This window comes from Prionailurus viverrinus, chromosome A1, assembly GCF_022837055.1.
Source record: "Prionailurus viverrinus isolate Anna chromosome A1, UM_Priviv_1.0, whole genome shotgun sequence".
NCBI lineage: Eukaryota > Metazoa > Chordata > Mammalia > Carnivora > Felidae > Prionailurus > Prionailurus viverrinus.
This window is the reverse complement of record NC_062561.1, coordinates 177,391,598-177,419,333: the sequence shown is the minus strand read 5'-3', so window position 1 is coordinate 177,419,333 and position 27,736 is coordinate 177,391,598. Positions and strand designations below refer to the sequence as shown.

Here is a 27,736-nt window from a genome sequence, read left to right as displayed (position 1 = left end):
ATCCAATAAAGAAATGAGTAAAGTAACTACAAAAAGCACTCAATCTCATTCATAATAAGAGAAATGCACATTAAATATGGCAGTTTCACTTAATCAAACTGGGAAAAATCCCAGTGTTTAACACACCATGTTGGTGAGGCCATGGGAACGCAGGCATTTGTACCACCTTGCTGTGGATAACTGACGTAACCTCTATGAAGAGCAATCTGGTAGTTTGTATCTAAATTTTAAAATGCACATATCCTTTCATCTAGCACTTCCATTTGCCCTGGGCAAATCATCCTGTGCCTGTTTCTTCATGTGTAAAATGCAGACAATTCTACCTCGTAGGGTTGTTGTGAGAATTGTTAGATGAAACACATTAAGAACTTTGTACAAAGTGCCTGGCACATAGGAAGTACTCCAAAAATGTCAGCAATGTAAGAGCAGCTAATGCACGTTGAGTTTTTAAACATATGCTGCATTTACTACACGGTGCTTGGTGCTTTTCATGTATTACCTCATTTAATGCTCCAGCCATCCCTGTGATTATCACCAGTTAGCCTCAAGATTCTGAGGCACAGAGATGTGAAGTGGGTTGTCCAGCAGGATTCAAGCAGGGTTGACTCCCAAGCTTCCCTTAAGGGAGGGTGCGTGGAGCACTGGAGTAACACAGATGGGCAAGCCATGTGTTGAGTTTTGAGGGAAGATGTGGCTCTCAGTTAAGGCTCTGCCACTCTCAAGTTGGGTAGCCTTGGGGCAGGATGTTCAGTTTTGTTTCACTTTTGACCTACTCTTAGTCCATCTGCCAATCTGTAAAACTGGGGTGTAACTATTTCAAGTGTGGTTGAGAGGATTAAACTAGGCATTCAGGTCTTCCTAATTCATGCTTGCTGATGTGAACAAAAGTACACAGGGTGGGAGCAAAAGGGGAAACGCATTCTGAGAAGAGGGAACAGCACATTCCAAAGCTACAAATCTAAAAAGAGCCTGAGGAATCCAGGAGTGGGATGAGATGTGGTGGCTGATGGCCTTGAAGACCAGCTAAGAAACTTGGACAATTTGATAATAAAAATAAAACGAAGAGCCACCATTTTCTGAGGGTCTGCTCTTAATTATTTCCATCAAAACTACTCCAGCGAGGTAGATTTAATAAATCCAACTGTACACAAAAGGGAACTGCCAGGAGCCACAGAAGAGGTGTAAGCTGGGAGGTGGCTTGATCAGTTGTGATTTTAGAACCCTTGGACCAACAGGAGGTGCTCTAAGAGAACTGCCTTGAATCCCATACATTAAAAGTATTAATAACATTTATCATTTTTGCATTTATTCCACAATTTATACTCACTGTAGAACATATGAAAAATACAAGAAAGTTTAAAGATATATAAAAAATTGTTAATTCCACCCTCTAGAGAATCCCAAGTGATACTTTCCTTCCAGTCTTCTCCCCCCGCCCCCACCTGTATGCAAAAAAATATGTAGTGATTAGAATGGCTCTTAGATAGAAGATGTGGAGAGGTCAGTGTTAAAACGCCCTTGATACTCCTTCTCTTCTTCCTTTTCTTAGGACCACACCAAGGGGAGAGCCGACTCCCTCCGCGTTTTCAGGGATACTCCCCAGGACTCATCGCCGCCACGCTCGCCTCGCCTCAAGCCGGTCTCTAGGGGGCGCTGCTGCAAGACCTGGAGCGGAAGGAAGGCGATGCTGAAACGCGGTTAAATTTGGGCACCGCCGCCGCCCGTAGTCGGCGTCCTCAACATGGCGGCTCCCCAGGATGTCCACGTCCGTATCTGTAACCAAGAGATTGTCAAATTTGACCTGGAGGTGAAGGCGCTTATCCAGGTACTAATTCCCGGGACCCCTGTCGGGCCCCAGCAGCCCTAAACCCAGGCTCCTCTGGCCTCCTGTAAGCTCGGCGGTCTCACTCCCAAGCTTTCCCCGCTTGGTCAAGTCTCCGAGTTCGTTGGCCCCGTCCCAGGGCCGGCTGCTCCCTCCCTCCCCCTTTGGTCCATCTCCTCAACCATTGGCCTTGATCCTCTATCCAGTTGCGGTTGTCTTGCCCTCTTCTGGACACTCTCATGCTCCCCCATCCTGACCAAGCTTACCCTTTGTGACCCCCACTGGTCCCTCCCACTCCCACTTCTCGACCCGGACCGCCACACAACATACCTGTCACCTTGAGTGGCCCCGCCTTCTGACACCGCCCTCCCCACCAGTTGGTGGCGTCCTGAGAGCCATTGGCCCCGCCCACTCCTGACCTGCTCCTCTGGGTCTGGTGCCCGGTGACACCAAAGGCCGCCTGACACGGGAGGCACCAGGTGAAATGAACGTAGGCCGTAGTTGTGACTCTGTAAATGAGGAAATCAGGTAAAATGCCAAGGCCTGGGGCAAAACTGCGACCCGGACGAGGAAAGTCAGCCTAGAGAAGGGGCTTAGGGAGTCTCTACAACTTTCTTTAACTGATGGGGTAATTGAGGTGTTTTGCCTTAAGCTATTTAAGGTAGAAGGCAGCAGAGCCATGAACCAATAGGCACAGGCAAGAGTTAGGAATGTAGAAATGATCCCTCGAACTTAGCAAAAAGAAACCAAGAGTTTTAAACCTTGGTTTCAGGCAAGTCATTTCCATTTCCAACAGATGCTATTAAACATTAGATGTAGGGGCGCCTGGGTGGCTCAGTCGGTTAAGCGGCCGACTTCGGCTCAGGTCATGATCTCGAGATCAGTGAGTTCGAGCCCCGCGTCAGGCTCTGTGCTGACAGCTCAGAGCCTGGAACCTGTTTCAGATTCTGTGTCTCCCTCTCTCTGACCCTCCCCCGTTCATGCTCTGTCTCTCTGTCTCAAAAATAAATAAACGTTAAAAAAAAATTTTTTTTTAATAAACATTAGATGTAGACGCAGAGTTTGCAAGTAACTGTGGCAAAAACTGAAGGAAAGTCGGATTCCCCATGGAAACCCGATGCAGGATAAACCAAATTAGTGCTTTATCATGGTGCAAGAAGTGGGGTTTAATAAGTCAGAGAACAAGTGAGGAAACTTGATGCAAACATTTAAACTTCTTCAACTTCACTTCTTCTCCATACACACTGCAGTACTTCTGGGCTGACTCTGGAAAAATAAGCGTAGGATTCATACAAATAAAACATTTTCACATAATCTAAGTTGGGTAAGCCCCTTTTGTACTGTCTGTGTTTGGGTTCTCATGATTGCAAATGAGAAAGATTGATTATACATAGATGTACTGCACTCTTACTGTGTTCCAGCTCCCCTGCAAAGTGCTTTACATACATATATGGTTTATGTGGTAGGTAATGTGGTGAGGAAACTGAGGCACAGAGAACTCAATGACTTTTTGTTACACAGCTAAGAAATTGCTACAGCCAGAATTTGCATCTGCATACTCTGGCTCCAGGACCTGCTCTAAAACCTGACCCCAGGGCTTTTGGATGCCCAGAAACCAATTCTAGATCTCCCCTCGAACATGTCTGTAGAAAACAATTCTAGATCTCCCCTCGAACATGTCTGTAGAAACCAATTCTAGATCTCCCCTTGAACATGTCTGTAAACACCGTGATTTATATATAATAGATGGTTTGTAAAATCAGGGTGAAGTTAATCTTGTCATATGATGCCAGGAGTTGATCCTGATTTTCAAGTTGGAAAGTTCTAAAGTTATAGTGTCACTTTTGGATGTCCATTCTTGTTGGACATACAAGCTGCTTTAAGCCTTTTATACTGATCCTGTGGTGTTTTGTTGAAATCAGGAACTAATAAGTCAGGACAGCTGTGTTTCTTTTCATACTTTTGTGTTACCTGCTCAGAATTACAGAAATAGGAGAGAAATGTAAATGATAATGTTTTTGCTTGTGTTGCTGAGGTAAACAGCAAAGATCAGGATGAATTAACAGGCAGTAGGCCAGCCTTAGTTGTGGTCTGAGCCAGTCTTCTCACTGTACAAATGGTATCATTTCACTTCATTGCCTTGAGAAAGTCCCTCTCACCTTTTCAATGTCTCCTAGGATATTCGGGATTGTTCAGGACCATTAAGTGCACTTACTGAACTGAATACTAAAGTGAAAGAGAAGTTTCAGCAACTGCGGCACAGAATACAGGTGAGTAGCTGCAGAAGTAAGATGTGGAGAATGCGTCACAATGAGGGGGCTCCCTCCGGGAGCCACCTGAGCGCTGTCCGGTTTCTTCAGTAGACATTTAGACAGTGAGGGTAACTGTACTAACTTGCTCTCAAGGTAAAAGTGAAGAACTTTTGAATGCGTTGCTACTGTCTCTTGAGGTGTTTTTTTGTTTGTTTGTTTCCTCCTGCTCTTTGCCCAGCCTCTTCCTCCCTGTTTCTGAGGTCTCCAATCACATCACACGCACATATAACGCTCCTGAATCCAACTATGGCATATGTGCAATCTCAAAACCAGTGGAGCGAGAAGTACCTGTTTGCATAGCCTGCTTGTGCTGCCGTGCCCTAGAGAGAATAAGATGAGTACATGGGCCTGCCCGTCGCTGGGTGGGTCCTGGGGCCCTTGGTCTCACTCTGTGGTACTGGAGTTTACAGATCTGTGCTTTTCCTGTGACCTGGCCCCACGGGCCAGCCAACAACTCCTGTTGCTTAACAGAGGATAGTCTGTTTCAAAGCTGGTAGCAAAAGTGGCCATTTGGACCTGAGAAATAGTATGTCTGGGCCCTGTGTATTGCTTTCCTAAGGGATTTTCAAGGGCAGTTTTGAAAATAAGTACTTTCTGCCGTAAGAGTTCACTTTAGAATTTTAGCAAGGTCACTGAACCTCGCTGATCTTTTTTTGCCTCCGTCTGTAGCACTGATTTATAATTGAATTTTTATTTTTGAAAGGCTGTTACTTTCTCATGTATGTGTATACATTCTATGTATGTATGCCCATGGGTGAATATGGACACTCAGTGAAAAGTCCCACGTATGAGTGTTATTATTCTCTATTCCTCTCCTCCACACGGGTAACCACGTTTGTTACTTAGGTATCTTTTCATGGTGTATCTACTCAAATACTAAAAAAAGCCAAATATATTTTCTTATTTCCAGTTTCTCATATAAAAGGTAGCATACTAAAACACCACTTTTTAAAACTTAACAATATCTTTTGGAAATCTTTCCATATCAGTATTAGAGTGCTCCCTCGTTCTTTTTTTATAGTCCTAGTTTTCTAGCCAGTTCTGTATCAAAGGGCATTTTATTTGGACTACTTCTCTGCTTTTTGGTTTTTCGTTTGTTTTGCTTTTTAAAGCTAATGCATTCCCTGAAAGACCTTTCTTCGACTCTCATGATTGCAACTCTGCAGCCACACCCACCACCTTAAGTATTTTCATGTTCTTTCTGTTTAAGTATCTGAGTGCTCAGTGTTTATTTCCTTCACTAATTGAAATTACTTCACTGATACATGTACATATTTATTATGTCCCTCTCTCCCATAATCACCTCCTCGAGCACCAGAATATCCTGGCACCTAGTAAGGACTTAATAAAGCACATGGTCAGTGAATGAATAACCCCATCCCAGTTTTATCTGCATTTCCTGAACATTTATGCCAGGAGATATATACAAGATTTCTGTTTGATGTTTTTAGCTCTTTATGAATGACTACTTTGTGTATTTGCAACAAGATTGTGTAGTACTGGGGGAACGGGCCTCATATCCTCAACATATGGCCTCATATCCTCAACATAGGCCTCAGCTGGGCATCGACTGACTATGTGTAAATACCTGTGTGAATGTCTTTGTGTATGTGGTTCTCAGACTGGAATTTGAGAACTATTTTACCCCTTTCTTTTCTTCCACAACTATTTGGTTCTCTATGACAGAACTCCCTTTTATGAGGAAACTATACATTTCTTCCTTCTTTCCTTCCTCCCTCCTTTCTTCCCATGCATCCATTCTTCCATTCAGTGATTTGGTGCCTAATAATGTGCCGGCACAAGGAATATATATAATGAACACTAGATAAAATCTTGCTTTACTGGAGTTCACATTCTGGTAGGGAATCTAGATTTTTTTTTTAATGTTTATTTATTTTAAAAAAATAATGTTTATTTTTGAGAAAGAGAGACAGAGTGTAAGCAGGGGAGAGGCAGAGAGAGAGAGAGAGACAGAATCAGAAGCAGGCTCCACGCTCTGAGTTGTCAGCACAGAGCCCGACATGGGGCTTGAACTCATGAACTGTGAGATCATGACCTGAGGTGAAGTTGGACACTTAACCAACTGAGCCACCCAGGTGCCTGGGAATCTAGATTTTAAGTAAATAATTAAGCAAGTAATTTACTGACCACATTCGCAAAACTTGCATTCCTTTACATTCTTTTTTTTCTCTGACTCAGCCATATCTGGGACCATTAATTGGAAGTTATCTCTGAGCTAGTGAAATGGTGGATACAGACGCGTGTTCCTGACCAGCATGTGCAAATTAACACATAAATGAGTATATAAATAAATAAATGCGTATATAAATGCACTAATATGTTGATGTTTTTAGCATCAGTAGCTTGATTGGAACTGGAACTTGTTTTAATCTGTAAACAAAGAACATGGCTTGATTCTTGAGGTATAATGACGTCTTTCATTAGAGTCTGTCTGCTACTTCCATCATGTGAAGTTCTTGGGGGGTCTCAGACTGCCAGTTGTTGTGTCCACTGCCCCTCACTGAGGTGGACCGTTTGTCTCCTGGCGTTTGGTGATTCTGGGTTGTGAGCAGTCCCCTTCAGCCGACCTTATCTGTGGGACTTTTGTTCAACCTGGACTGAAGGCAGCAGGTCTCTTCAGAGGTTTTTGGATTTGCTTTTGCTATGTCTCCTGGGGTCGTAAGTCTGGAAGCACTTTGTATGCTCATTTCTCCTCGTGAAGATTCCCAAACCATTCAGAGAGGAGGAATTGTTACTCCAGATCAGCTTGAGGGTGGCTCCATGCTTTTAAATTCTCAGGAGATATTTTGTATCCTAGCCAGAGCCCAGGGCAGGAAAAGGGACAAGCTTCCATGCTGTCTCTCGTGCTGGTTGACAGACGTTTTCCTAGTTCACCTTTTCACTGGAGGGATATCCCTTTGTAGGTCTTGGATTTGTGGCTCCCTGCCTCAGATAGCTCAACACTTTGTTTGGCTGTCCATATATAGGCTTTAAAATCTTCAAACTGTTTGCTACCAGTATATTATGAAATAGGTACAGAGATGGAGAATGAACATTTAGACACATATAGCAGTTTGATGTTTGCATGTATCTCAAAGTGGGACCAAGGGGCTCCTATTTAGTAATTTTTCCCCCCTTTTGATTCCAGTCATGGCCCGGACTACAGGAGTAAATGTCCTATCCCAGGGCAGTTGTGCCTCACTCACAGTCTGACATCTCTGGCTCTTAGTTTCCTTCTCACCTTGGGGCCTTGGGGATTGTCCTTAACTTTCTTGCAAACTCAGCTCTATATTTAGAAGGATGTTTGTTATATGTCACCTGGCATTCCTGAGTGTTCTCTTTTAGGAGCGTTTTTAAGTGCTATCATATAACCTCCCTAGAAAGAGAAGTGCTCTTTGGTTTTTATATTGGCTTTTAAAATCATTTTAACATAGAGCTATTTTCCCCAAAGGAGCTTGAGCAGTCAGCTAAAGAGCAAGACAAAGAGTCAGAGAAGCAGGTTCTGCTCCAGGAAGTGGAGAATCACAAGAAGCAGATGCTCAGGTAGGTGGGGCCTGTGCTGGGTCACTTGCTCTGTGGGAGGCTTGTGCAGAGCTTTGCCTAATAAACCTGGCTTCATGATTTAAATGTGTCATTTATACACAGACTGTCCTCTCTAGATGAGTAATTCTCAAAGCAGGGGCAGGTAGGGGCTATCGGTAGGTCGAATTGTGTATAGTTTACAAAAGCGCATTTAACCATATGCTATATTTTATATTTTTAACACAAACCCAAAAAATGGTTGCTCATGTAATACAAGGTCCTTTTTCTTTAAGGATAATTGATACCAGAAAAAGCTGCTGAAAATGAACCTACTTAAGATGAAACAAAATTTAGAAAGTTTTAAATGGGACCTTATCTTAAAAAATGAAACCAAAAAGATGTAACTAAGGTGATGTTATGTTAAATAACTTGGAGATGATCGTTATAACTCATGTGCTAACCTTTAATTATATTACTGAGGTATGTGCTCTTTCTTGGTATTGAGTTGGAGGACTGTCCAACAAAATTGTCTGATGGCATGAAACCGTACCTGTCCCTTCACATTTGACCTTGGTACCATATCATACAGAGGATTATTGTTGCAAAAATATCAGAGGGCTCCATCATCTGTCCCAGTCCTCTGGTAGCCAGGTCATTCTCTTGAAGCCCCTGCTGGTCATCGCCCTCCTAGGTGTTCTCTTCCTCCTTGTTAATTGCTCTAACTCTGCCAGATCTGTATTTGTCTGTGGTTTTGCTTCTGATTTGGGTGATGATCCAGCAGTATCCTTGCTGAGAGCAGCTATGTTTATAATACCCAGCAATCAGGAGAAGACTGTCTGACAAAGATGGGGGCGTGGTAGAGACTAGTGTAAGCAGGGAGGGATGTGTGCGTGGTGACCGGTGTTAAAGTGCTTGGCTCAGTAGTATCACTGTGTCATGATGGCATTTGCTTCCCTTGGCCACCAAGGATACCCAGGTTGTAAACAGTGAGTAAAGAGGACCCTTGTATAAAGTATAGTAAATTACACGAGGTGAAACAGGCTCAGCACGGGTCTGAGAATGGCCATCCATGATGTGGAGTTACAGGTAGGGAGAGCAAGCAGTAAATGAATACTTTGGCAAGCCGTGTTGAGACAGCAGTTGTGCTTGCCCGCGTTATTGTGCTTATCACACCGGCCAACAGATCCTTTGTTTGCTTGTCTTTCTCCCCAAGAAATGTGAGCCGCTTGAGGGCGGCTCACTCATCTCTGTGTCACAGGGTCAAGCAGAGCTCCCTTGCCCACAGTTTGAAAATGTAATTGATTCTTTTTAAATATCAGGTGTGAAATGGCATAGCAGGTGCTGTTCAGGTGACAGAGAACTTGTTTTAATGTTTTAAGCACAGAGGTGCTATTAGAAAAACACCCTCTCAGTTCATGTGCCCCGTGCTTGACTTTGTAAATATCTCAGGGGTTAGCAAAACTGACGTGATCCAGCTGCCTAAGAGTTCCAGTGCTTGAGTTTGATTCTCTGAGGGGCCCAATTAACATTTTTATAGTCCATCAACAAAGGTTACACTGCTAACCCCAGGGAGCCGTTCACCAAATTTGAGTTGTCTCTCACAAGGGAGATCAGGTAAAGAATGTAAATAAATCGTGTCAAACTGGGCTCTGCTAATACATTGTTGTTTGTATTGTTCATGATTGGTCTGGGTGTGTAAAAGACAGCACATCTTAAAGAAATATCGAGCAAACCCTAAGTGCTGAATCACTATATTGTTCACCTGAAACTAATATTACACTGTATGTTAACTGGAATTTAAACAAAGCTTGGAAAAGAAATACTGGGGAAAACGGTCTTTCTATGATTTTTCTACTTCTTATAACACATATTAATTGGCTAATGGGCCAGAAACTGTTGTTCTAATTACTGGTGATCCAAAGATGAGTGAGACATGGTTCTCAAGGAATGGAACTAACCAGTACACAAGACAGAGCCTTGAAGTGTTACAGATGTGACTTGACAGAACAGGGCCTTGTATGTCCAAGGTGGATTTGAACTCTGAAACCATGGCTGGCTGTAAACACAGAAGTGGCATGGCCAGACTGCTCCCTCTGGCTGCCCTGGAAGGAAAGGGACAGCTATGGGCAGTAGGGCAGTAGGGGAACATCTTGCAGGCAGCCTCCAGGGTCCAAACCAGAGGTGTTGGAGCCTTAGCTGGGGCAGCTGCTGGGGCAGCCAAGAGGGAGAAATGTCGGGAGGTGGAGTTGGGCTCTGTGGGCCAGGCCTTCCCCATCACTCACTTGCCGTGACTTGATCTGACTGACAGAAACTCATGTGAGACCCTTCTGATTCCAGCAATCAGACCTCATGGAGGAAGGCTAATCTCACTTGCAAAATTGCTATCGACAATCTAGAGAAAGCAGAACTTCTCCAGGGAGGAGACCTCTTAAGGCAAAGGTATCTTTCTTTTTGTCTTTCTGGGCCCTGATAATGGAATTGACCAGGTGCAAAACCCACTGTAGGCAGCCCCTTCTTGTTTTCGATGTAAAACTGGTACTTAATTTTATTATATAAGTAGTAGTTTTTAAAGTATGAAAGAAATATATGCTTACTTGTAATAAACTGATAAAGAAAAATATTGATTATAAAATGAGAATAAGCTGTAATCGTGTTACAAATGTTGTGATGTATTGTCTCCTCCCATTATTTTTTTTACAAAGTCAAAAATCGTACTATATATAAAATTTAGTATCTTGCTCGTCTTCACATTGTATAACACAAAGACTTGCTTGTTGTTTTAGAAAACTCTTTAAACGAAGTTTTAAGAGTCCGTAGTATTCTCTTGTATTAACTAATCCGCTGTTCGCATGTGTTTACATTTCTAGTTTGTCAGTATTATAAATAATACACAAGGGCATGTCTTAGGACATAAGGCTTTGTCCACATTTTGGATATTTCCTTTGGAGAGATTCCCAGGGATGAGATTATTGGGCAAAAGGCACGAACATTTCTAAGGGTCCTGATACCTGTTGCCGAATTGCTCTCACAGAAGGGTAGCAGTCTTCAGCACATCCTTGGTGGCATTGACTGCGATCATTGATATTTAAGTATATATGGTATCTTGATAAATAAAAAAATGGGATCTCATTTGAAAATGGGGTTTTCTCGCAGTCAGGCTTTTGTTGACATTCCTCCTCCCACTCTGGATTTTTAGGAAAACCACCAAAGAGAGCCTGGCCCAGACGTCCAGTTCCATTACGGAGAGCCTCATGGGGATCAGCAGGATGATGTCCCAGCAGGTTCAGCAGAGCGAGGAAGCCATGCAGACGCTAGGTAAAGCCAGACCTGGAGTTAGAAGCTTCTCCCAGAGACACCAGCTCCAGAGCCTTTGCCTTGGCACCTGCCACCAGGCTCTTCCACCTCTGCCCCCCACCCTAGTCCCGAAGCTTGCTGACGTGGGTGGCTTCTCACTTCTTCGACAGCGTGGTCTTGCCCAGAGTGGGATGTGTTGCTCTTACTTCTCGTTTTGGTTTTCATGGTTGTACTAGAAGATCTGCACACCACTGTCAAAATGTTTCCCAAGCAGAAGCACTTCCAGGGTCTCATGTGAAAGGCAGAGATCTCCAGGCCTTCTTCTGGAGAGTGGGTCCCAGCAGGGCCGGGGGAGGGGCCTGGGAGTCTGTATTTTTTTATCCAGCATTCTGTGGACCCGTGTGGCCGGGCAGGCTTGGGAATCACTGCCTAGGGAGATGTTTAGTGTATCGGCTGCCGACGAGGCTGCTAGGTCCTCGGCTTACAATTATAACCCCCAGTGTTATTTTCACTGTGAACTGCTTTTAAAAGATACAGTCAAAGGCCATAGAAGAAGCTGCTGGAGCATCTGGTTCTCTCCCAGCAGCTTTCCCACAGTGCCTCTCTTGTAATGCAGAAGAGAATTGGCCCTCTTCAGGGTCTTCCATATAGGAAAACAGAAGAGGAGAGTTTACACTTTGAAACACTTTTGGCAGATTTCACAAAGAGACAGTAGAGAGCATGGTGCAGAGGTCCAACGGACCCATTCCCCCAGCTTCAGCAGCTGTCTGCTCATGGCCAGTCTTGTTTCGGCTCCACCCTTCCGTGCCCTCATCTGGATTATTTTGAAGCAAATCACAGACATCATCTATAAATATCTCAGTGTGTCCCTCTGAAAGATAAGAGGCTCGTGAAACAAAAAACAAACAAAACCAGAGCACGATACCATTATCACCCCTAAACAGTATCTGTCATTTTGAGCCACTTTTTTTTTCAGTGCACTCTTCAAACAGGCAGAAAAGCACAAGGAAAGCAAGCAGCTTGTTTGTCCCCAAGGTCAGTCCCTCTGTTTGAAACGTATCTGGGCATTTAGGCTCAGAACCAGCCGGTCACCTCCTCTACATGTGTGCTGGGGGTGGGGCTCAAGCCTTGGTAGAGGCCTTGGAGAACATGCCAAAGGGGGGGCTGCCTGGCCTTGTTAGTTGAGGGCTTTTCTGCTTTGATGCAGGTGACGGGCTGCGCATGCACATACCGGAAACAGATAATGTAGTTAAATGGTGAGAAGGGTACAGAGATGCCGATGGCCTCTGGGGTTTTCAGGGCTGTTCTTGGGGCCCATTCTCTCCTACCAGGAGAGAAGCTGTTGAAGAAAAAAGAATCCAATATTTTAATTTTTTTTTTAATTTATTTATTTTTGAGAGAGAAAGTGCGTGCTCGAGAGCAAGTCGGGGAGGGTCAGAGAGAGAGGGAGACACAGAATCTGAGGCAGGCTATGGGCTCTGAGCTGTCAGCACAGAGCCCAGTGTGGGACATGAACTCACGGACCGCAAGATCATTACCTGAACCGAAGTCAGTTGCTTAACCGGCCGAGCCACCCAGATGCCCCAAAAGAATGCAATTGTTAATCCTTTCCTTATAGCTCAGAAAGTCAGCTTGATTTAAAAGCCTGTTAGGGCTACAGTTATGTTTTGTTTTGTTTTTTGTTTTGTTTTGTTTTATTTAAAGCATATTAGGGATATAATGGAATTTGCTGAAATCGAGTGGGGTAGTATTGTGGGGACAAGAGTGCCAGGGAGTTAGCAGTTTAGGGTATGGGTGATGGGCACAGGGCATTTCATGATACTATTCTGTCTACTTTGGCGATGCTTTAAAATCCTCTATGATTTTTAAAAAGAAAGGCCTACTAGCTTTTTTTCTGAACAAGCTCTTAGGTTTTTGGAATGGCAGCAGGCATAGAGAAAGAGGACCAAGAGGTATTTTTGATATCTGAGTGTTTATTTTCACCCCTCATCTGCCTGTATATAAATGCTTCTCTGTTTCCTCTGGTAATTTCTTTTACTTACTTATTAACTTTTAATTTTGTGAGAAGGTAACATATATTACATGATTAAGGAGGAACCTCTAGGCCAGCACTGTCCAACAGAAACACAATGTGAGCCACATATGTAACTTTAAATTTTCTAGTAGGCACATTAAAAAGGTAAAAAGAAACGTTTGAATGTATTTAGCCCATTACATATAAAATATTACCATTTCAGTCTGCAATTAATATGAAAAATTATTGATACTTTACCTTTTTTTTTTTTTCATGCTAAGTCTTTGAAATCGTGTGTGTGTTTGACACTTAGGGACATCTCAATTTGGTTTAGCCACATTTCACATGCTCATGTGCTGCATACGTCCAGGGGCTGCCGTGTTGGGCTGCCTCGTAGACACCAGTTCTACTCCCCAAGGGCAACCATTGTTAACCACTTTCTTTTATATCCTCCTGAGGTCTTCCAAGCATGTCTAGCACAAGCAGATTAAATACTGTTTATACTCCTGTCTCTTCCATAAGTGGAAATTTTCACATACGCTCTTTCACACCTCACTTTAACAGCATATTTTATTCTGTGGATGTTTTGATGATGCCTTGCTAGGCTTTGTGGGAGAATCTTGCCGCGTATACTCAAGTGTCAGGCCCAGATACCCATACTCAGAAGTAAATTTGACTCCTGGATACAATGAGCCTTCAGGGACATGTACTTCCCCTTAGATTTCATACAGTGGCCAGAGCACAGGTGCGTCATCTTTAAAGCTACAGCAGTGTCTCAGGACTGAAGGACTGGTATGTGTGTGTGAGGGCTTGTGGCAAGGCCCAGCCCAACTTCTTGTGATCCCACAAAGAGCAGATCTGACTGTCAGGGGTGCGGGCGGGGTGCACCTTGGACAGTCTTGGTGACTCCCAGCTTCTGCCCCCGTACCATACATTGCCTGGCCACAGTCACCCAAGTTCGTTTTGGGACTGGTGGTTCTCAACACCTCCCTGCTTCAGAAAACTGAAGTTGGTGGTCAGGAAAGGAACTCGCTTCTGCTTTTTTCCCTGGTGATTGTTCTTGTTGGAGAACACCTAGTTATGGCCCCGTGACATTGTATATAAAGCCACATCGCTCTAAGCTGGATGAGACCTAGAGAAGTGCTTTCCTTGTAGTATCCTTATTCTTTGCTCCTCTGGATTGTCTCTGCTCACATCTTTGCTTCTGGCTCAAGGGAACTTGCTATAGAGTGCAGTGTTATTTAGTGGTAACCCAGCCAGCAGAGCAAAGTCTTTGGTTTTGGTGCTCTACGGTCTCTGAGTCAGGCTTCCTCCCTCTTCTGTTTCAGCCAATTCTTCCCGGACTATCCTGGATGCAAATGAAGAGTTTAAGTCCATGTCAGGGACCATCCAGTTGGGACGGAAGCTTATCACAAAATATAATCGCCGAGAGCTGACGGACAAACTTCTCATTTTCCTTGCCCTGGCCCTTTTCCTCGCTACGGTCCTCTATATTATAAAAAAGCGGCTCTTTCCATTTTTGTAAGATAGGGAATTACCAGCTTTTGCCCTTTAAAGTCCGGTGTCAAGATCTGGCCGTGCTACCAAGCTCTGGTAAACCAGTCCATGCCTCCACGGTCTGCTCCAGTTGTTCTACGGGTTGGATGGAGGCACAGAGTTCCCCAGGTTCCTGCAGGTGGCTGGCTTGCAAAGGGCGAGCAGAGCAAGGTGTCATTGAGACACCTACAGGGACACAGGGACTCCACGAGCCGTCGCAACAGTGCTTATGGCTGTCACATGGGGCATTCAGAGGCCAGCCTTCAGGCTTTGATCCTCCTTTCTCTCCTTCTCCCGCTGTGGCCTTAGTGCCAGATCTGGTAGAAGGAAGAGAAAAGTGGGGGGGAAGGAGGATAAGGAAAACTCACGTCCATTTCTTGAATAAACTTGACTATATTTAATAGAATGAAATGCATTTGGATTATAAGGTATCCTTCTGGGAATTTGTGTCCTGCTTTTGGTGTCCAGATTTCTAGGACGTGAACTTAGATCATTTATTTGTTCTCCCAACAAAGGATTATCAGGCAGCAGTCATATGCAATGTATTACAGACCCTGCGGACTGTTACAAATAGATTGGTAAAGCAGCTGTGGTTCCTCCCTCAGGGAGCAAGGAGAACAAGATCTCATAGGCTCCAAAAAAGTAAGTTACAAAAAGCCCCCACCGGAGGTGGCTGACCCATCTGAAAAGGCTGAGGCAAACAGCCTTTTCTTTCTGTGTACAGTGGTGGGCCTGGCCTCTCGGTGTGCAGCGTCTTGGGGGCTGGCGCATGTCTTTCTCTTTGAGGTGCAGAGCTAAATATAACGATGAGAGGGAGGCTAGTGATAAGCGGAGTCCTGTCTGGGCCTGAGTTCTGTCGAGGCCTGGGGGATCCTAGGGCTCAGGCTGGGAGATGTTCGTGTCCTTGTGCTATAGGCCTGGCTGGCCTCACACATGAAATCCCAGCCTCCCCACTATTTATAGCCCCAGAGGCCCTGGGGTGTGTAACATGGAGGCAGAGGGTAAAGTGAAAAGAACATGGACTTTGAACCTTGGTTTTGAGTCTTGGCTGTTTAACTAAAGGATCATGTGACTATGGGCAAGATATCTTATGTCACTAAGCCTCAGTTTCCCCACCTGTAACATGGGGGTGATAGTCCACATAGACATTTGTTTAGTCAACATGAGACTCCAACAAGAACGTGAAGTAACAAGTGCAGCTTCTGTCTGACTGAGCAGTGGGCTTCCCAAATGGGGCCACCTCCAGGGCTCTGGACCCTGAGGTTTCCTGCAGCAAACAGGGGCTTCGGTGAAAGCTGGCCTGGGCATCACAAGTTCTGTTTAGATCTGTTTGAGCAGAGGATGTCAACAGTTAAGGCTTTGGCTTCAGTTATGAACTGGCAAATCTTCATGGGACCAAGTACTTAAGAGATTGGCTGCACACCTCAGACTGACTAGTTTAATGAGTAGGTTCTAAGTTAAAGTGCGTGCGTGTGTGTGTGTGTGTGTGTGTGTGTGCGTGTGTGTACACACTTCTATATATACATATATCATACTTAAACAATTTCTGGCCTCAGAGGACACTCACTGCAAATTGTGCATGCATGTGTCTTATTTATAGTCAAATTAAAGCTGAGAATAAAGCACAGATGGGAAATTCCCACTCAGATTCCAGCTGTAAGTGCAGCAGATGGATGTTATCAATTTAGGATTTTCTTGTCTTAACATTTTTCTTTACCACTTCCCACTAATTGTCAACATCCTCCTTCCAATATGGGAATGTGTGGGCGCTGTACTCCTTAAAAAATCTCCCTTTGACTTTATTCTTCTGTAACTTGCTAGGTTGAATTTGAAATGTCATCAATAGCATTGTATCTTGGAACCCCATTCAGCCACCGGGATTCAAAGTCATCCCCTAGCCGGCTGGCTGGACGGAGAGCAACCATCTCCATGTTCAACCGTGAGGGGGCAGTGTTCACATTTGCTCTGTGGTCTTGCTGTGTGTACGGCTTCATCAGTCCATACGGAATGCTCTTGCGGATTTTTTTTCCCCACGTACCAGACTTTAAAAACAAACAAACATACAAATGTACAAAGTTTATAGTTTTTAGAAGATGTTTCATAGATGATTTTCATTTTCACTGTGAAAAGTAAGGCCAGCTTGTGTTCTATAGTTTGGTTAGGTGACAGTCAAAGAATTAAAAGTATAGAGCAGCTGTCAAGAGATTGTTCATTCCAAGTATTTACTGAGCACGTACTTTGTACCAGGCACTGTCCTAGGTATAGGCAGTGAATAAAACAAAGATTCCCTGTTGTTGTGGAACTTACAATATGTGAGAGAGGGCAGGCAGATGATAAACAAATAAGCCATTCATTCTGTTAGACAATAAGTGGTCTAGGAAAGAGGGAAGCCCGCTAATGGAGACAGGAATGTAGGTGTGGGGATAGGTTTGCAGTATTAAGTAGGGTGGTCAGAGCTGGCCTCACTGAGGAGGTGAGGTCTGAGCAAAGGCTTGTTGGGGAGGGAGACCCCTTAGCCATGCAGACTGCTGGGGGAGATGGGCTCTGGCACAGGGACCAGATGGGGCTGGAGCAAAGGCCTATGGTGGGAGCACCTGCGATACTGTGATTGATTGTGTGTGTGTATATATATATGTATGTGTGTGTGTGTGTGTGTATGTATGTATATGTATATGTGTGTGTGTGTGTGTGTGTGTATATATATACACACACACACGTATATATATATATATATGTATATGTATATATATATACATGTGTGTGTGTGTATATATATATATATATATATATTTGGTGTCCCCAGTCAGGGGCACAGAGCTCCTAAAACCCTTGGACTTTCCTGCAGTGAGAGCCATAAAGGTTTCTTTTGTTATGTGTATGAGGCGACTTTTGGAAAGCACTAAAGACAGGGCTGGTTGCCAGTGGACCTCAGAGGAGGGGAGAGGGGTTGGAAATTAAGTTCAGTCACCAGTGGGCCATCATTTAATCGATCATGACTGTCGAATGAAGCCTCCACAAAACCCAGGAGGACTGTGTTCAGAGATTTTCTGGGTTGGTGAACACGTGGAGATTGAGGGAGGGTGGCACACTTAGGGCATGGAAGCTCTGTATCCTTTCCTCGTGCCTTGCCCTGTGCGTCTCTTCCATCTGGCTGTTCTACCCTTTCTTAATAAACTGGTCGTCTAGTAAGCAAAATGTTTCTTTCATTTCTGGGAACCTCTCTAGTGAATTAAGCAAACCCGAGGAGGAGATAGGTGTTCATGGGAACCTCCCATCTACAGCCTGTTGGTCAGAAGCACAGGTGACAGCCTGGACTTGTGGTGGGCAGCTGAAGTGGGGGTTGGGGGGGAAGTTTTGTGGGACTGAGCCCTTAACCTGTGGGATCTGATGCTGTGTCCAGCAGATAGTGTCAGAATTGAGTTGAATTCTAGGATACCCAGCTGGTGTCAGAGAATTGCTTGTTGGTGTGGGGAAGAAACACACACATCAGAACTGGGTACAGAACTGGAACATGACTGATGTTTTGGAGAATAGCAGGGAAGCTAGTATGGCTAGAGCAGGGTGTGAGGAGTCCTAGAAAAGTAACAGGAAATCGGAGATGCTGGGGGACAAAATCATGAAAAGCCTTATAGGTCATCAGAATGACTGTCCTTGTACTCTGAGGGACATGAGGAGCCAGTGGAGCAGGGGAGTGACAATATGACTTACGTGTTGATAACAAAGTGAACAAGACAAGTGCAGCATCAGGAGGCCAGCTGGGGGGACGATCGCAGATGTCCAGGTGGCAGATGATGGTGGCTTGTACCTGGCTGAGCAGGAGAGGCGGTGAGAACTAATCATATTCTGGATATATTTTGAAGATAGAACCAACAGGATAAGATTTCTTGAAGGAATGAAAGCAAAAAACTAGGAAATTCTTTTTTTTTTTTTTTTTTTAATTTCTTTTTATTTTTAAGAAATCTGTGTACCCAGCATGGGGCTCAAACTCACAAACCTGAGATCAAGAGTCGTGTGCTCTACCAAGTCAGCCAGCCAGGTGTCCCAAAACTATGAAATTCTTGGCCTAAGTAACAAAAGGAGGAAAAGATCAGGAGTTGGGTTTTAGACCCATTGGGCTTGAGATGATCTATTAGACCCTCTAGTCAAGACGTCAGATACACATGTAGCTATGTGTGCATGGGGTTTGGGAGAGCAGTCAGGGCTAGCTGGATAATTTGGAAGAGGCACGTAGATGGGATTTAAAGCCATGAGGTTGGATGAGACCACCCAGAGATTTGAGTATAGACAGAGAAGTAACAACTACAAAAAAAGAGGAACCCGTACGCAAGACTGAGAAGGAATGCCCAGAGACAGAGGAGGCACTTGTACTGGTTAGACTTCTTAGGGAGTCTGTTCATCATTTAATCCCCCAAACAAGGAGACTTCCTGATATACAAGGATCTGTGTTTTTCATCATCATCTTCATCGTTATCATTGTGGCTGCCATCATCATCAAAAAGCATCTGATATTTATAGGGTTCCCGCTGTGTGCCAGGCACTTGAGGACTGCACATAAATGTAGCCCCCTGCCTTTAAGGACAACCCAGAATGACGGTGGTGCCTATGCACTGGGGACCTGTGGAGGGAGAGAGTGTTCCCCTGGACAGGACACGGAAGAGCATGCCATCCCCCTGAGCCACTGCTGTCCTCTCCCCTTTACCACCCAACTTCTGTGACAAGTCTCCATTTCCTCATCTCCCACTCCAGTCTGACCTCCGCTCCTGTCACTCTCCCAAAAACAAGCCTTGCTGAGGCCTCCTCCAGACTGTTCATCTGAAGGATGTTTGCCTCCACCTTCTCTCATCCTCAACCGTTGTTGACCAGTACCTCCTGCTTCTGTGACTCCACACTTCCGGTGTTCCTCTTGTTCTCTGAGAACTCCTGTTCATTCTTTTTTCTTCATCTCCCACTCAGCCTTAAGTGCTGCTTAGAGCTTCTGCCCTCGCCTCCCTCTATATATTCTCTCACAAGCAAGGACCTCCATGTCCTCCACAGTTTAATAATCATCAGGAGAATCACTGTCAATAATTCCAAAGTTATTTCTCCACCACAGACTCTCAGGTGAGCTCCAGGTTCCTCTGTCGTCTCCATTCCTCCACTCCTCCGCTTGAGCTCGTCCCTGACCTCTCTCTCCCAGGCTCTTCTCCAGCCTCCCAGTCTTCCCGGACACAACTCCCATCCCCCTTCCAGGCTTCCTGTTCCCTTCACCAAGGCCATCTGCTTGACACCTCTTCCCACCCGCCCAAGGGAGGAGACTTCATTCAACGGTCAATATATTGTTCTGAAGGAAGGCAGATACCTTGTGTTGGCGAATTTAGATGGCCGGAAACGCTCTGCCGAAGGCAATTTGGCAGGGTGACCCAATTTGGATATTTGTCTAAGGAAAACTGTAGTCTAAAAAAAAGATAGTAAAATGTATAAAATAAGCTCAGTTTTCTTCCTTGACTAATGGTGGTCTCCCCTGGGGCCCTGCCTGAGGGTTTGCCCAAGCTGTGTTTCTTCCCTAAACAAGGGCAGCATAAAAATAGCTGGGGGCTAATCTAAGAGATACCAGCCAGGAGTCTCAGCAGTTGTCAGGAATGAAGGGCTGCAGGCGGGTGGGGTGGGGGGGAGAGGAGGGGTGGGTGTTATCTACCCCACCAACCCCCCCCCCCACCCAGTCCTCAACAGCAGAGCCCCAAGGGCCCATGGTATTGGTCACCTTGCATTTTCAATGGGCTACAGTGCACCAGCCCAGAATCAAATTGCAGTCCTCCCGGCCATATGCCCCTGGGCAGGGATTGCCCCTTTGTCATTTCCTCATCTGGAACACAGAGGCAGCCAAGAGCATTGACCTCTTAGGGGTGCTGGGAGATTGAAGGACAAAAGTCCTCCGAGAGCCCACACAGTGCCTCACATAGTGCCTCTCACACTGTCACTCCAATGGCCACTGCATTCGTGGCATGACCTCATTCCCCTTTCTCTTTGGGGCTTTATTTTGGGTAAATGGTGGCTAGGCAAAGAGGATGCTGGGATAGGTAAGGAATCAGGCCCAAGGATGGAGTAGAGTTTCTCAAATGGCAGGGAGCTAAGTGGGACAGAGCAGGCTGTGGCAAATTGGTCATCTTTCCCAAAACGTCAAAAAAAAAAAAGAAAAAGTGAGAAGAATTAGCTCAGTGTAAAGTGTTCTGTTTTTTATTAATATTAAATCTTTGCTCTTCTCCCCCCACAGTCTCGTTCACTGGCAAAGAATGCTCCCGGATAAAAATCCATAATGTAGCAAGTTAACTATGGTCTGGAAAATGAGGAAACGGTCAATCAGTTTTAATCCTGACAGCTTGACTGGTGTGAAAAACAAGAGGGTTCCTGACAGAAATGCTATAGTTTCTAAGAAAGGAGTTTTTAGTGTGCAAGTGATGGCTGTGCCATTGCCACCCTCTGAATAGGTTCGCAAGCCAGTGGATTCGAGGGCCAAGGGGAGGTGCATTGTTAGACTGGGCAAGCTCCTGGCTGCCTCCCTGAATGACCTCCACCCACTGCACCCCCAGTCCATTCCAGAGTCCTACTGGTATGTGCTTCAGCTACACTCTGTGCTGGGCACTAAGGATAGAAGCATAAGATTCCACCTGCCTTGCGGAACCCACAGCCTGTTAGAGACAGAGCTGGAGCTAGATAGTCACCCCAGAGGTGGTAAGTGTGCCTTGGGGAGCACAGTGGGACAACCCCTTTAGACAGCTTAGAAGCAGCAAATAGTAGTTAAAATAAAATTAACAATGGGGCAATCATAATGAAATCCAAAATGAGGTTAGTGTATTGAGTGCCAGGCACTGTGCATTATTTCCTTTAACCCAGGAATTCTACCCATAGTTGGTCGTTGCTACCGCTGAGGCAGTTGAGATGCAAAAGGGTCCAGAAACACACCCAAGGTCACACAGCTAGTAACTGGTGAATCTAGGGTTCAAACCCAGACAGCTGGGCTCAAGAGTCTCTGGACTTCTCCCAACAGTAGGCATAAGAGAGGCCAACAAAGTTGTAGGGGCAGAGACCCCTCAATACACATCCCACCCAGCAACCAAAATGATGTAAAGGAGAGGGTAGAGATGGAAGGATTTGAGGGTGCAGGGTTCGCAGATCCCTGTGAGGATAGCTGCTGAGCCCAAGGTCGGCACTAGGGGTTCAGGAACAGGACAGTCACATAAGCAAAAGAAAGAACTGACTGGTTTACGTAATGGATGTGGCTTTCGGCACAGCTGGATCCAGGTGCTCTACCAAAAATGTTAAGAACTCGTCCCCCTCCGTCTCTTCTCTGTTTCCCACCACTTGGCTTTCTTCTGAGTGGATTCTGACCAGGTATCAAGTCTCCCCCTTCCTCCATGGGCAGCTTCAGACTTCCATCCACTTAGCTTGGGATCCCTAAAGAAAGAGCCTTTCCCCTATGAGTTCCTAAATATCCTTGGTGGGACCCTGCACTAGGCCCTGTGGTGAGAAGGCCAGGATGTCCTGATTGGAGAGGCCCGGGTCACGTGCCCAACATTGGGGGGGAGTCAGCCCCTCTTTGACCACCAGCAGAACCAAATATGGGAGGGGGTGGTTCCAGCTGCCTTTCTGCTAGCACAGTGGTGCACATGCAGTAGGCTTTATGAAGGTTGGGGTTACTTCCTTTGTAGGAGGAAGCATACTTGGGCCAGAGGATTCCCCTTTATGAAAGTATTACATATTAATTGCAGTGAAATTAGAAAACATATTTAACCCATGCAAACTCCCCCTCCCAAAGATAGGAATTTATAAACCCATCTAGAGAGAATTGCTGGAAACATTTGGGAGGGCGTTCTATGTCTTTTTTTCTTTCTTCTTTTGTACCTTCAACAAATACAGGATTATCTGGTATAGCCTGTTCATTTTTTTTTTTTTACTTTAAAAATAATTGATGATATAATTTATAATAAACTACACATAATTAAACTGTACCATTTGCTGCATTTTGATGTGTGTACCACCACAATCCAGGTAATATCCATGACCCCCAAAAGCGTTCTGGTGACCTTTGTAATCTTTATTATTTTTTTTTCCTTTGTAATCTTTAATGCAGGTGCTGCCAAAGCGAACACGTGACCCTTTGTCACCTGTTGGCCGGCACTGCCCCCCCACTGCTCCCGCACTTTGTCCAGATGACCGCTGATCTGCTTTCGATCACGGTAGACTAGTTTGTACTTTTCATCATGTTACATGAATGGATCATATCATATATACTACGTGGGGGATGTGGCTATTGGCTTCTTTACCTCAGTATAACATTTTGAAGTTCATTTGTGCTGTCAAATGTGTCGATAGTTCATTCCTTTTTGTTGTCGGGTACGATTCCATTATATGGGTGCGTCACGGTCTGTTTATCCGAACCGGATAATGGACTTGCACAACCATGTTCATAGCAGCATTATTCATGGTAACGTACAGGTGGAAATAACCCAAGTGGCCCACCGATGGAGGAATGGATAAACAAAATGTGGTAATACATACGATGGAATGTTACTAGGCCTTAAAAAGGAATGAAATTCTGCCACGTGCTACGCGGATGACATACTTTGAAGACATTATACTAAGGGAAATAAGCCAGACATGAGAGGACAAATATTGTATGATCTCACTTACAGGAGGTACCTTTCCGAAATTCACAGAAACAAAGTAGAAGGGTGGGGCTGTGGGCGGGGTGGGGTGCGAGTGGGGGAAAAATGAGAAGGGACAGTAGGGAGTTACAGTTTAATGGGGACAGAGTTTCAATTTAGGAGGATTCAATTTGGGAAAAGTTCTGGAGATGGATGGTGGCGATAGTCATACAATGGTGTGAATGTGCTTAATGCCACTGAATTATATACTGAAAAGTTAAAATGATAAATTTTATGTTATGTGTATTTTACCACACCTAAAAAATTGTTTTAATGGCGAGGGTGGATTTCCTGGGACCCCAGTGGAGTGCCTCCAGATGTGAAGGTGAGCTGTCAGAGCCTGGACAGCTCTGGGACTGAGTCCTGAACAAGTCCTGAGCCCAAGCACTCTTCCCCTTCTGCCTCCCGTCTCTGCTCTTCTCTGGAAGGCTTCACCCCCTCAGCCTTTTCTTGGCAGGACACGTGACCACTCGCTGCTCTGGCATTTAAGAAGACGGAGAGAACTTTCCCCCATCTAGGAAGAAAGATACTAGGGAAGGATTCATGGATCGCAGACACCGGAAGCCTCACAGTCATGTTTAAAAACTCCCTCGCTTGCCCCCATAGTATCACCTCCAAGGGCATGACCCTTCTTTACCAAAGTGAAATTTCCTTTGTCTCTCCCTTTTCCTACTGCCACAATTGGGCTTTGCCTAGTTTATTGGAATAACTTTCTGGATGGTCTCCTTACCCTAGGCTCTGAGGGCTGGGCTTATTTAAGGTGAAGAAACTTAGCACACTTCAAGAATATGAGGGTGAATGGAGAGGAACGTACGCAAGGTCATGGAGGAAGTGAAAAGAGAGGGTTCACCTTGGGAAGGGGGTTCAGGTTCTGCTCTAAGAACACTTCGAGGGAGTATGTGCACACGTGGAGACATCTGTCTCTGGTTTCTCTTTCATGAGGGTTCAAGGTGGGGTTAGGGGTGCTGAGGAGATGAAAAAGACAGAGACTCATGGGGTGGTGGGTAGGATGGCTGGTGGTATTGAAGCATTGCAGAGGTTCTGGCAACTTTGGTTCAGGAAACCCCTGTGTAATCACTTTAAAAGATGTTTGCAAATTTCTTGACATTCTTTTCATCAAGAGGTATAGTCTAAGTCCTCACCTCTTGAATATGGACTGACTGTCACGATGTGCTTCTAACAGTACACTGCAGTGGCAGTGAGGCTGTGTCACGTCTCACATGTGGCAATATAAGGCAACATAGCATCCATCCGGCTCTCTGGGGACACTCACCCTTAGAACCCAGCCACCATGCTGTGAAGAAGCCAAGGCCAAACAGGGAGGCCATTTGCTAGTGTTCCAGCCCAGCTGAGGTCCCTGCTGACAGCCAGCATCAGATGCCAGGCATGTGAGTGACGAAGGCTTCGAAATGACTCCGGCACCAGCCACCATCTCACTGCACCTGCGTGAGAGGCCCCAAGGAGGAAACACCTGGCTGAACCCCACAGATCCCCGGAACCCCGAGAGGAAATAACAATGGGCGAATGCTGTTGTTTTCCGCCGCTGTGTCTGGGGCGATTTGTTAGGCAGCAGTTATTACCTGGAAGGTGCGGCCAGATCTGCTTCCCTCGCAACATCGGTTCCTTTGGTTGATTTTGTCCTCGTTGGATGAACATTCATCTTGTGATGGTAAAGTGATTCATCTGATGGTAAAAAGTGGTACAGGTTCATCTGCGAAAATTTGGAAAAAAGCAACAAAGTCTAAAGAAGAAAAAAAATTTTTACCTGAAAACCCTACTAGCCAAAATAATCCCCAGCATGTAATAGGCATATTATGTACATAATATGTAAAATTATGTAAATAAATATTTTCTAAGTGAATGAACCTGATGATTTGACCCCTCTCCATTTTTGGGCATTTAGGTTGTTTGCAGGTTTTTGGATGGTAGGTTTCTTTTTTTTTTTTTTTTTTTTAAGTTTATTTATTTATTTTGAGAGAGAAAGAGAGCAAGCAAGGGAAGGACAGAGAGGGAGAGAGAGAATTCCAAGCAGGCTCCGTGCTGTCAGCACAGAGCCTGACCTGGGGCTTGAACTCACAAACTGTGAGATCGTGACCTGAGCCGAAACCAAAGTCGGAAACTTAACTAATTGAGCCACCCAGGCGCCCCCAGAATGGTAGGTTTTTGACCTCTGGAGTTTCCTGTGCCGAGCAGGTTGGAAGCCGGGCACAGTGAACTTGTTCGGCAAGCCATTCTAAGGTTTGCAACCTCAACATTTGTCTTTCCCAGGTAGAAAAGCATTTCCTGGAGCCTTCAGCTTCCTCCCATCTAGGGCATTGACTCGCCCCCAGCTTGGAAAAGAGATTGCAAACATCTTCCTTCTGGAAAATGGATTTACATAGGAAGGTGAGCTTTCAGGGGTAATATTTATTTCCATCTTTCAGTCGCACTGCTCATGTTCCTCAGCGTCGTGCTGACTTCAAACTCTTTATCCAGCAAGTATAGGTATTGCCATCAGCTACTCTCAGGAACAAATGTGGTTGTGTAATCCCAGGGCCTACGAGCAATGTGGCAGCAACTGAAACCAAATTATTAACCATTTTCTAAACCAAAAACTGAAAAGCAAATAGCAGAGGTACTTTTGAGCAGATAGTATTAGTGATCCAGAATTTTATCAATCTTCTAACCAAAATTCACCCAGATCCTTCTAACTTAAAAGAGTCCCCTCACAAGGTTAATGTGTTTCTTTGTGTATTTAACACACATAACATTGCTTTCTTCTCTAGTGTTCTTGCAGTGATGTAACTTGTAGAAACAGAATGGAGTTTAAGCAGGGGGTTGGGGGGGCTCCCCAGGTAACCAGGAGTATTTCCCTCCTTTCCTTAGGGACTGGGGAAGTAGGTATAGCTAAGCACAGATGAGGTTATTTGGTTGTAGTAGGGAATAGTCTGGAGGAAGGACCCACACTCTTTTCCTTTGGGCAGGAAAGGGATGTCTCTCTCCCTCAGCCTCAGCATTGAGAAGCAAATGCCCTGTGGTGGGCATCTGCTATGTCTGCCTCTCCCACATCTATTTCCCTTCATCTGGGAATACCCCACCCCTGCCAGTTTTTCCTTGGGGAACTACCCTTCTTCACTCTCAGTCCACATGGTTAGGGTGGAGCTCACCCAACCCTTGATGCCAGGGTTGGAGATGTGACCTGGACAGTGAGGGTCAGATTAGCTAAGTGATTGTCTCATATAACCAAAGCCAGGCCACCAAACATCAGTCCTCAGATATTTGCTGGAATTATCCAGAAAGAATTCTGGAGATTGCTAAGATTTCTGGGATTGCTAAGCTCATAGGAAGGGATCCTGGAGTTACTATCTTTGGGGGATCCTGTTCAAGAAGAGAGCTGAGAGTCAGAGGGACAGAGAGACAGCATCCTATTGACATAATTTAAGACCCCGGGATCTAGCCATGCCTGAAACCAGCTGTATTTCTGGTCTCCCTATGTAGGTCATCCAAAAATTAACTTATTTTACTTTGGGTTCTGTCACTTGCAACTGAAAGGGTCCTTACTCATACAGCCCCTGCATATTAGAGGAGGGAGAAATGAAGAGGGAAGGAACTGTCAGGCCAACCCCCTTCCCAAAGAGGCTTCCGAACAAGGGCCCTCCACATCAGCATGGCCTGAAGAATAACAGTTTTTATCCGGACTGCTCCCTGCGAAGGCCCAAGCCCCGTAGGCCTCGTGGCTTACTTTTACCACCAGTTGTTCAGTTAACTGTGGACTGGTCTTAACCCAGAGCTGGGATTAACGTTGTCCCAAAGTCTGGGATTTGGCCCTTATTGATGTTAAGCCTGACCCTTGGCTTACGACGGGTTTCTGCCCCAAGACCAAGCCCTACTTGACCACAGGGATGAGTGCTTAAATCTGACCGCTGACCAAGAATAAAGAAACTGGGTGTCAAAAGCTTTACCAACCCCAGTGGTGTTTCCTGTTTGGGTTGCAACCTAATTACCATCTCATAACTTCCCCACCTTTGTTGGGGGGCCCCCAGTGCCCAAGGCAGAAACTCAACCTCCTTCCCACCTCCTTTGTCTTTACCTCTGACTAGTCATGAGGCCCCCACTTCCACAGAAACACTTAGTATGAAGAAATGTGTCCGGATTCAAAGTCCCAAGAAGTTCGTACACTTATGATTGCCAAGTGAAAAGAGAGGTTCTTTAAACGTAGTTTTGACCGTTGTAAATTTTTAGAGATGGCAAAAAAATTTTTCTAAACGTTTTTTTTAACTACTTATGAAAGCAAAATTTGTTGTTTTTTGTTTTTTTTAATAATATTTTAAAGTTTATTTATTTTGAGAGAGCACATGTGTGGGCATGCTTATGAGTGGAGAGGGGCAGAGAGTGGGAGAGAGAATCCCAAGCAGGCTCTGCCCTGTCAGTACAGAGCCCCACTGGGAGCTCAGTCTCACAGACTGTGAAATCATGACCCTGACCCGAGCTGAGATCAAGAGCTGGACTGAGCCACCCAGGCACCCTGTGAAAGCAAAATTTCTTAGCAATGGTGACTATTAAGAATTTGAAGCAT

General features: G+C 45.1%; 1 protein-coding gene across 3 annotated transcripts; it reads left to right on the top strand.

Annotated features, from left to right (window-relative positions):
- Positions 1-1,715: 1,715 nt before the first annotated feature.
- BNIP1 (BCL2 interacting protein 1) lies at positions 1,716-25,566 on the top strand. Of its 3 annotated transcripts, none has more exons than XM_047863651.1 (6): positions 1,716-1,825; positions 4,000-4,092; positions 7,586-7,677; positions 9,994-10,095; positions 10,853-10,971; positions 25,450-25,566. In XM_047863651.1, the coding sequence occupies exons 1-6, from the start codon at positions 1,742-1,744 to the stop codon at positions 25,560-25,562; spliced, it is 603 nt and encodes a 200-aa protein (XP_047719607.1). In that variant the 5' UTR covers positions 1,716-1,741; the 3' UTR covers positions 25,563-25,566. The 3 variants fall into 3 exon arrangements, with proteins under 3 accessions (XP_047719607.1, XP_047719606.1, XP_047719605.1); XM_047863650.1 differs by lacking the exon at positions 25,450-25,566 and adding an exon at positions 14,293-22,485; XM_047863649.1 differs by lacking the exon at positions 25,450-25,566 and having other exon boundaries at positions 10,853-11,557.
- Positions 25,567-27,736: the final 2,170 nt, after the last annotated feature.